This window comes from Scomber scombrus, chromosome 22, assembly GCF_963691925.1.
Source record: "Scomber scombrus chromosome 22, fScoSco1.1, whole genome shotgun sequence".
Taxonomy (NCBI): Eukaryota; Metazoa; Chordata; class Actinopteri; order Scombriformes; family Scombridae; genus Scomber; species Scomber scombrus.
Genome location: NC_084991.1, coordinates 9,497,254 through 9,507,838, shown reverse-complemented (window position 1 = coordinate 9,507,838; position 10,585 = coordinate 9,497,254). Strand labels below are relative to the sequence as shown.

The 10,585-nt window shown below is 39.7% G+C and overlaps 1 protein-coding gene across 1 annotated transcript; it reads left to right on the top strand.

Annotated features, from left to right (window-relative positions):
- The first annotated feature begins 1,489 nt into the window (after positions 1-1,489).
- Positions 1,490-8,155, top strand: LOC134004406 (sodium- and chloride-dependent GABA transporter 2-like). Its single transcript, XM_062443663.1, has 14 exons — positions 1,490-1,631; positions 3,212-3,346; positions 3,530-3,670; positions 3,763-3,844; positions 3,939-4,071; positions 4,290-4,424; positions 5,291-5,394; positions 5,666-5,790; positions 5,903-6,015; positions 6,168-6,305; positions 7,072-7,174; positions 7,365-7,465; positions 7,634-7,804; positions 7,924-8,155. The coding sequence occupies exons 1-14, from the start codon at positions 1,490-1,492 to the stop codon at positions 8,071-8,073; spliced, it is 1,773 nt and encodes a 590-aa protein (XP_062299647.1). The 3' UTR covers positions 8,074-8,155.
- Positions 8,156-10,585: the final 2,430 nt, after the last annotated feature.

Here is a 10,585-nt window from a genome sequence, read left to right as displayed (position 1 = left end):
TGTTGACTAGAGGAATTGGGTAGGGTTGTGGGTGGGGGCAGGTGGGAGGGGTGTGGATGTCCACTTCCAACTCAACCGAGTCAAATCCGGTGTGAACTGACCTCAGCTGCTTTTGCCTCCGTGTGAGTGTCTCGCTGCAATGGTTGGACTGGGAGGGAGGGTTACGGTCACAGTGGTCTGCAGGACATCAACTGTAATGATACATGATTTATTGCATAACGCCTACCTCGTTATCGCATGCCATTCCATCTTCACCTGCTGCCTGTGTCAACTCTCCTGACTCATGCACTGACTGATTGAAATACACACACACACACACACACATTGTTTAAGGCTACCTCACATTCCATACATATATTCTGCTGTACCCACTTTATCAGATTTAAGCATGAATAGCCTTGATTTTCTTGTCTTTTGTGAAACACTTAGTAACATTGTTGAGAAAAGTCAATAAAGTGTATTATTATTATTATTGTTAACATCATTATTATTATTATAGTTTATCTGACCACATGATGGAAGATTTATCAGTGTACAAACAAGCCTGACCCATCTCCACTCAACATCTGTAGAAATGTGGGATTTTTTACAAATAAATATGGATTCTCTTTCATTATTAGTCATTAATACATCATGTGTATAAAATATGAGGATCTGCTCCTTCCATTAAATAGTGCTTAAATTAAAAATGGGGTATGTATTACATTGCAAAAAAAGAAAAGTTATTGCACAACTTTCCTGAAGGTGATATACCATACAGTTTCTACAGTAGAGGTGATCCTCTGATTGGTCCAGTGTCATCCAATTCTAGTTAAGGTGATGTACTTTGCTCTGAAGGGAGCAGACAAAGGGAAAGAAAGCGGAGGCTGGCCCTAAGTTTAGCATTATAGACCTCCGCCCCTCCGTCCAGTCACTTTAAATACTAAAACTTGGGACGTTTGCACAGAAATCCCCAGCGACAACCTCAGGAGACGAAAGTCGTACACAGCAGAGCAAGTGACACTGCAATGAAAGGTAAGATAAAGCTTTCACTGTTCACTTAAGTTGATTAGAACATGTTAAAATATGTCTTAAAACATCTTCTTTTTTTTCATTTAAAATGTTTAAAAGTTGAATGGAACTTTGTATATCTTTTGATATTGTTCCTCTAATTTCGTTGTACTACCTGTATAATGACAATAAATTAGATTCTATACAGAGATCAAACTTACTACATTTGTTTTGTCTTGACTGGTAAATCTCTTATGAGTAAAATATGACAAAAGTCTACTATTCTTTTTCTTTCATCCTTGCGTCATATTGATTTAGTTATAAACATTCAGATCTTAGTGTTGCAGTTTCTTACTCTATTGCATCTTGACTGTTATTGAAGGAATTGAGCATAGTTTTAGCCCAGTACTGAAATTATATTGGCTTCTATTCCCTCTTGTTATTTGAAGGAGATGCTGTCAAAGCAGTCCTACCTAATGGCACCAGCCCATCAAACGGCATGCTGCCCCCCGCGGAGGAGAAGATGGAGGAGCGGGGCCAGTGGAGCAACAAGATAGAATTCATCCTGTCTGTCGCTGGCTCCATCATTGGCCTGGGCAACATGTGGCGCTTCCCTTACCTCTGCTACAAGAACGGAGGAGGTGAGTGGAATAATTGGATGGAGGGGGTGTAGAATAAATGGAGGTTCCTTTCTTCTTCAGGTTCTTTGAATGCATACATGAATGTCAGCACCAACAGAAGCAATGCAGATGTTTACTAGTACTTGTATGCCAGGTTTGTGATTGGGCTTTTACTACGCCATGAGCTGTTGATGAATTTTTCCACAGTGCACTTTCATCACAGAGGATTTATCTAGAAAGTTTTTTTTAATTTAGTTGATAAATAGGAGATTAATGACAGCTGACAGCCTTACATCACATGCAAGAAGGGCCTCACAAAGCACCTGAGATCTCAAGGGAAAACAGGAAAAACAGAGTCTTAATTAACCTTTGCAAATCTGACCCTGAAGAATGTTGTCCCCCATATGATTCTACACAATGTGTCGTTGCAGAAACATGCTTGTGTAGCTGGTAATTTGGACGCCCCTCTCTCTCTCTCTCTCTCTCTCTCTCTCTCTCTCTCTCTCTCTCTCTCTCTCTCTCTCTCTCTCTCTCTCTCTCTCTCTCTCTCTCTCTCTCTCTCTCTCTCTCTCTATCTCTCTCTCTCTCTCTCCCTCCATGGGGTAGCAGGGTCAGGGCTCAGGGCAAAGCGGGGTCAGACAGCTGTTGTTGCTCCTTGCTCACAGCAGCTGTCCCCGCTGAGAGGCGGAAATCTGAGCACGCCAAACATCCTCGGCCACCCGATGGGATGTCGACACTAAAGCTAAAAGAGAGTGGCAGTGTCTAAAATGAAAGAGTATTCAAGAAACTTAATCATCATGACATTCTTATGCCTACTTGCAGTGTTTTGTGCCTTGAGTTATAAAACATACATACATATAATACTAAAGACCAGTTCAATCTCTTCACTTATAAAGTAATATTTTGAATCCTTCTACGTGAATAAAACAATATACACTTGACCTTGCTTGCACACGTCTTAAATTTGATATCTTTTACTTTTTTATTTTAAGATTTTTTTAAAGGTGAACTGGCTCAAACAGTAGCAGCACCGATTTAGAGACAGAAAAAACAAGCATGTTTCATAAGAACTAATCAGTAATCCAACAATGAAAGAGCAAGGTAAAGAAGAGAAGACATATATACACAGTAAGATTAAAATAACCCCTCTGAATCAACATTATATAGTAGATTTATCTTCTGTAGTTCTTCAAACCCACCAGGATTCACAGTTTCCTGAAGTGTTGCATCTTTCTGCAGGTCATACCAAACACGGGACTCAACTTAGGCTTTTGGTCCATTTATCTGTATTTGAGCAGATTTGTTATTAACTTTTGGAGCTACAGTGTGTTTGGGGTCAACATTTTCAACAGTGCAAGAGGCCCAGAGTTGACCTGACTCATGACCCCATGTGCTTGTTGGACTGAAAACTGTAAACAGGTGTGAGAGTGAATATATTTATGCATTAGACCTGCAGTAGATTGAAAACCAGCCCAGGCTCTTTCCCTGCCTGTTGGATCCTGGAGGATGGATTCAAGTGACACCTGGACAAAGATGGTTGACAATTTTCAGTCTATTGCTGTGACTTTGTAAACTAATCCTAAATCCTTCTCTCAACTCAGGTGCATTCCTCATCCCGTATCTCATCTTCCTGTTTGCCTGTGGTGTTCCTGTCTTCTTCCTGGAGACGGCCCTGGGCCAGTACACCAGCCAGGGAGGCATTACCTGCTGGAGGAAAATCAGTCCCTTGTTTGAAGGTAAGGAGGACAGGTGCATCACCTTAGGCCAAAACCACTGCAGGCCCCTGGCAAAGGCTTATTTTACACAAGGGAAATGATCCTTATATGATAAAACTACGTCTAATTATTCAACATCTTAATAGGTGTTTCAGATTATTTTAATAGGGTTATTCTTGATGTGGCATGTGCCGTATTCTGCAGGTATTGGCTACGGGACCCAGGTGATAGTGACTCTGCTGAACTTCTACTACATTATTGTTCTGGCTTGGGGGATTTTCTACCTGTCTTTCTCTTTCTCTTGGGACCTGGCCTGGTCTTCCTGCAACAACACATGGAACACAGGTAACAAGAACAGATTTTTTTCTTTTAAATGGGACAAAACATCATAAAAAAATAACTGCACACTTCTAAAAATGTCTGCACTTTCCCCACAGAAAACTGTATGGAGTTTGAGAGGAGAAACAACTCCATCACCGAAAATATGAACATCACCTCTCCTGTCTTGGAGTTCTGGGAGTGAGTTTTCAGATGGCCCATTTTCCTCCTGATGATATATTACTCATGCAATAAAGAGAAAAAAGATGCATCACCTCTTTGTTTGTCTATGTAGGAGAAGAGCGTTGAGGATTTCCCCAGGCATTGACCAAATGGGCTCTTTGAACTGGGACCTGGCCTTGTGTCTGTTCATTGCCTGGATCATGTGCTACTTCTGCATCTGGAAGGGGGTGAAATCTACAGGAAAGGTGGGTGGGAGGGGAGGGGTTCGGGGTCAGGGTCAGGGTTCTACTGACCAGCACCTCTGATCTATACCAAATGACCATACCAAGAGTCCTGTTTTAATTTGTTTTGTTTTGCCAGAGGTTGACTGATGTTGAACTCTAGGGGTGCCATCATTCAAGATAACATCTGGTATTTATCTTCTTTGCATATTTGACATCATTGCATGCGTGTCTCAATGTAGGTGGTCTACTTCACTGCGACCTTCCCATATGTGATGCTGATTGTGCTGCTGATCAGAGGGCTCACCCTGCCTGGTGCCACCATCGGCATTAAGTTTTACCTTTACCCTGACCTGGGACGACTGGCGGACCCACAGGTACAACAATGTCATGCAAACACCTTTAAATTAAAGCTGAGTTGCAGAACATCTATTGATATACTTTATATATCTGGCGTGAGGGTCCACAAAAACATCTCTCGCCCTGTCACATATTCCCAATGAGGGCCGTTTGGTGTTGTGCTCCCTGTGCACGAGGGCGCACCAGGTGCAGATATCCCATGGTTCTCTGCTGGGGAGCGTAGTTTCTGCTGGGTCCATCTGCTCTCCATGAAAGAGGCAAGGACCACAGGGATCAAATGCAGGGCCAGGACACCACTGGGACTGTAAACATGAGCTCCACCAGGGCCGAGCTAACTAGGCTTCCCCTCCTCTGGGATGACAAGACAAAACAGAGATTTTTCTGGCTCGGGTCGACTCAGAGTAGTAGTGGTCCAATCAGACGAGACCCTCAGTTAGCTTTTTTCATAATCTGTCTAGAGTGAACTAAACAAAACAAATAACTCAATATGCAACTTACTTTTCTACCATTCCTAATAAAATATGTCAAAAGTCTTTCTCTATCCATTACAGCTGGCTCTTCTTTCTTCATCCTTTTCATAGTCAGCTTTTTAAATGACTTGTCACCAGAAACATCTGATTTACAAGCTCTACATTTGTTGAAGCTTGCTTTGTCAATCAGTGTTGAGGCAACCATGGCCGATAACACACTTTTAACAGTTTACTGTTGGGTCACCGCAATAGTTAACGATTGCAAACATTCTCTGCACCTGAATTCCTCTGGATTATATAAACACCACATGGCACGTTTGTTCGTATGCATCAACCTAAGCGAGTGTGCACTATGCTGCTGGCTTTCGCATTGGCCTTTTATAATCTGTTTGTTTCTCTCTTTTATTTGTCAGGTGTGGATGGATGCTGGCACCCAAATTTTCTTTTCCTACGCCATCTGTTTAGGGTCGCTGACTGCTCTGGGAAGCTACAACAAATACAACAATAACTGCTACAAGTATGTAATCAACACAATAACTATGTGCACACTTGATTCAAACTCTCAAAACATATTGTTGTCTCATTTTGAAACATTTGAATAAAAGCAGCCATCATCTTCATCATTTCTCAATTGTACTGTAAACTTCTTTTTACATATGTAGTAGAGCCCTCCTAATACCTCTAAACGCATTTTAATGTGTAAAATTGGAGGAATTTCACTTTAAATTTCATATTTTTTTAATTTTCATATTCATTCCACTAAATTTCAAATGTGCTTTCTTTTGCAGAGATTGCATGTCACTGTGCTTTCTGAACAGTGGCACCAGTTTTGTGGCAGGCTTTGCAATCTTTTCCATCCTGGGTTTCATGTCTTATGAACAGAATGTTCCCATCTCAGAAGTGGCAGAATCTGGTGAGGCTTGCAAAGGAAAAAATTGAAAAAATGGATCAATAACAGTCAGATTATATTTTTAAAGTCAGAATTTATTTATTTCATTCACATTTTTTTTGCCGTGGCTCTACAGGTCCTGGCCTAGCCTTCATAGCTTACCCCCGTGCTGTGAGCATGATGCCTTTCTCTCCTCTGTGGGCCTCCCTCTTCTTCATCATGATCGTTTTTCTGGGACTTGACAGCCAGGTAGGCACAACTTTCAGTTAGTGAAGGACACTTTCTGTTTTCCATAATGATGAGGATTCCTGAACAAACGCAGTGTGATTTGATTTATTTCTCTGTCTTTACCTCCCTTCCCCCCCCCCCCCCCCCCCCCTCCCTGCCCTCCTTCTGATCAGTTTGTGTGCGTAGAGAGCCTTGTGACGGCCATAGTCGACATGTACCCCGCTGTGTTCCGCCGCAAAAACCGCAGGGAGCTCTTCCTCTTGGCTTTGTCCCTCTTTTCCTTCTTTATGGGTCTCACCATGCTGATGGAGGTAAGGGGGCCACATACACACAGATGCAGACTATAGACACATACTGTAAATGCACGCACAGACAAACATCTGCAAGTGCCTTTACTGGTATGATCCTAGCAGGGCGAAAATGCCTTAAAAACAGCATTTAGATAGTGATTAATTATGTCCTCTGAAACCCATATTCAGGATATTAGTTTTGGGTAAACCTTACCTGGATGCTTTGTTCTGCTCAAGAGTCCATTATAGTTGACATGTTTTCACCTCTGCACAGCTGGAAGCATGAATGCTCTGCAGAGGTGTCAACAAGTCCTCATTTTTGTAAGTACAAGCAAGTCAAAGGTTTTGTGCAACACATCTCAGGTAAGTCTCAGGCGTTACACAACGCTTCCAATTTAATCGAGACTGAAGTCTTTCATTCTGGACTCCAGTGTTCCAAGTTTCTTTTACAAACTGTGTATAATAAAATAATAAAATATAATATGCACAGTAGCTGTATTGCAGTTAGTCTGGCAACAATGCTGAGACATTTCTCTGGATTACATACTGTATGTATATGAGCTGATTTGGCACATTTTTTGCAGTAAAAACATCCCAATTTAGACAGTTGAAGCCTCATATTAGCTTCAAATAATCTTTTAAATACTTTCTTCGTAGAGGGGCTGTGGATTTACATTGAAAGTGCATTATGAAGGGGTCTTTAAATGGCCAGTATGAACAAGAGGAATGATTACAGCAAAAAAGTCTGCAAACAAATGAATAAGTCTTTGTATCTCTTTCTTTGAAGGGCGGCATGTATGTCTTCCAGCTCTTCGATTACTACGCAGCTAGTGGCATGTGTCTTCTCTTCATGGCCATCTTTGAGACTGTCTGCATTGCATGGGTCTATGGTAAGATGCCCTCAAACATAAAATGGTTTTATTTCTGCCTGATGATGGAGAAACATACTTCCTGGCCATACTGACTGTACTTTTAAAAAATATAACATACAGTGTTTGACCTAATTACTTGCAGACGTTCCCGCTCTGCTCTGATTTTTAAGGCGCAGCATGAAAACAGCTGTCTTTACTGTGTTTCCAGGTGCAGACCGCTTTTATGACAACATCGAAGACATGATTGGCTACCGTCCAGGACCTTACATCAAGTATTGTTGGTTGTTCTTCACCCCAGCCACATGCATTGTGAGTGTATCAACAAACTAATTAACTTGTATCATAGCTTTCCAAAAATGACAAAGGAGGCCTCCTCTCTTCGTTTATTCTCTTTTGTAAGTGTGCAGCCATTTTTTATTGAAATTGAAAGAATGTATTAGTTTTCTAATTGTAATGTTTGTACAATTGTCTGTCCAGGGTACTTTTGCCTTCTCCCTCATCAAATACACTCCGCTAAAATACAACAATGAGTACGTGTATCCGTGGTGGGGGTATTTCATTGGCTGGCTGCTCGCTCTGGCCTCCATGGTCTGCATTCCCCTCTGGATGGTGTACAAGATCAGCATCACTAAGGGGACATTCAAAGAGGTAAGGTCACCTTACTCAACAGCAGATGTAACATATTTCTATTTCTATTTTCTAAACATCTAAATCAGATGAGAAGAAATCAGACTTCAGCTTGTTTTAACGGCTTTGTCTTTCTACAGCGCATCCAGGTGCTCATCACACCAGCTGATGACTTACCCAAAACCAAGAGGGAGCAAGAGAGGTTACTGGCCATCTTTTCTCCCGAGGGAGATGCCACCATGAATAAAAATGGTTACTTTCCTGTCTCAGAGAGGGACTCCAACTTATGAGCCCCCAGTGGGTGATGTTTATCGGAAAGACTCGTGGGTTTTGGCTCCATCACAGAGATCACTGCAGGCAAAGTGTGTTGTGTTTGGCAGCGCCTGTACATTTAAAGAATGAAAGAAATATAGTTTGTCACACATTGGAGGAGTTAGACATTTTAGAAAGTACTATAAGGACATTTTCAGGGACATAAAATCCTTCACTCTTTTCAAACTGAAATGTATTAATAAATTGGCATATTGTTTTTCCCCTTTTCACAGATTATGTACATAAACTAAAAGTCTGCAGACATTTATTAGTCAACCCCTGTTTTCATTAAGTGTTACATAAAATGTTACCATAGAAGCTGATGGCATTTTTATTTCATTCCAGTGAATTATGTTAATTCTGGAGATGGACATGCAGGTTCCCTAAAACTCCTTTAAATAAATTGTTTTAGTTTGGATAGTGAGTAGGATTTTTTTTTTTACAGAACACTAAGACAAATAGATAAGTGACAGTACTTGTGGATACAACAACTTCTTGAAGTCTCTTTATCTGACATTTCTACATGGTGACTAAGCTGTATTTGTATCATATTATTGTATTATCATAACTGATTGGGGAAATTTTCCTTTTGTATTTACAGTAATTGCAATAAAATGTATTATTTTCAGTGGAAACATGAATAAAAGACTGTGTAATGAAAGTATACTGTAGAATGTCAGTGAAAATTATAATACTGTAGCACTGCCAATAGTCATAGAACTAACATGATATATACCATGTAATGTCATATTGTGTACTGTAACATAATGTCTGTACAAAGAGATGTGTAAGTATGTTTTTAAATAAACATGCAAAAATAAATGTTGTCTTGAACCATTTCCCCACTGTGTGACAGTAATTTCATTATTCTAATTTATTGATTTTGCTAAATTTCCAAGGTAGAAATATGTGATGTGACAATGTGCTTTCTTAATATATAAGTACTTAAATTTAAGTGATTATCTATATTGACACCCAAGCTTTTTACCTCTGAATCTGTTTTTCAGTAGTTAACGGACACTTAAAATTAAGTGGTTCAAGTTGTCCTAAGAAAAAAATTATGAAAAGATACATTTCACTCTTTCACTGTCACTCAATAATAGAGACTGTATAATTTCTCACAAGGTAAATTAGTTCATATCAGTTATGGCAACAAAGAAAGTCCTCTCAGACTGGGCCCTGGCTCAATTACATTGACTCTCCGCCTGTTACAGCATTCAATTTAAGACTCTGATTATTTTAAAATCCCTACATGGTGTGGCTCCACCTTATATTTCGGGACTCTTAACCCTGCATTCTGAACCGAGGCCCCTCAGATCAGAGGACCATTTTCTGTAAAAGCTCAGTGGTTTAGGCTTAAAAACAAAAGGGGATCATCTTTTCACTGTTTTAGCTCCAACGTTGCAGAGCAAAGTCTCTCTCAGTCACAAGTCGGCAGAGTCAGTGCCTCAGTTTAACAAGCTTTTAAAAACCACCTGCATATATTGCCATTTGTATATGTGTCTTTTCAAATGTTTTTGTAGAAAAAAAGTTTTGTGTTTTTTAATCTCTCCATATTTCACTACTTCTTGAAATCCATGTTTTTATTGTATTTTTGTGTATGATGTTCTTTTAATTTTTAAGCAATTGTGTTTAAAGTGAGAAGGGCCGATATCCCAGGTACACTCAGCACTGCTCCCAGAAGACCTCACACCCCACCCAACCTGGACAATTTGACAAACTGCACTTTTTAATGTCTACATGACTGTGCAATATTAGTATTTCAGGTATACTACTACTTCAGTACAACTATTTAATATGTGTACATGTGTATATATATTTACACATACACACATATACAAATATTTACATCTTTTTTTTCTTTTTTTCACTTTAAATCTGAGCAATAACAACTCATATTATCACTCAAAACCAATATTACTCTTACTACTATTACTATTATTTTCCTATATTTTTTCTACTATTGTTTTTATCGCTTTTTTATTGATTATCTATTGTTCTTTATTCTTATCTTATTATCTTACCTTATCTTATCTCATCTTATCTTATCTTATCTTATCTTATCTTATCTCATCTCTTCTCATCTCATCTCATCTCATCTCATCTCATCTCATCTCATCTCATCTCATCTTATCTTATCTTATCTCATCTCATCTTAAAGTATTTAAAGCAATATGACTCCTTGCCTGGACAGAGAGGTTAGAGGGTTGTTTTTTTGTTGTTGTTTTGTTGTAATCATTATTATTATTATTATTATTATTGTTATTATTATTATTATAGGGATTTCGCCTCAAGAAGGCTGTGCAGCTACAATGATGGAGCACTTTTAGATCATTTTTTTCTAGAATAATTTTACCACTGGGTGTCATGCTTCTGCTGCACCGCCTGTGAGCTCCTGATTGGCTGAAAATATGCTGCGTCACTCGCTACGTGCCTTGGAGGACGCCCCCCATACGTTCCCACCATGCAGCGGGTGATGTCTGAGGAAAG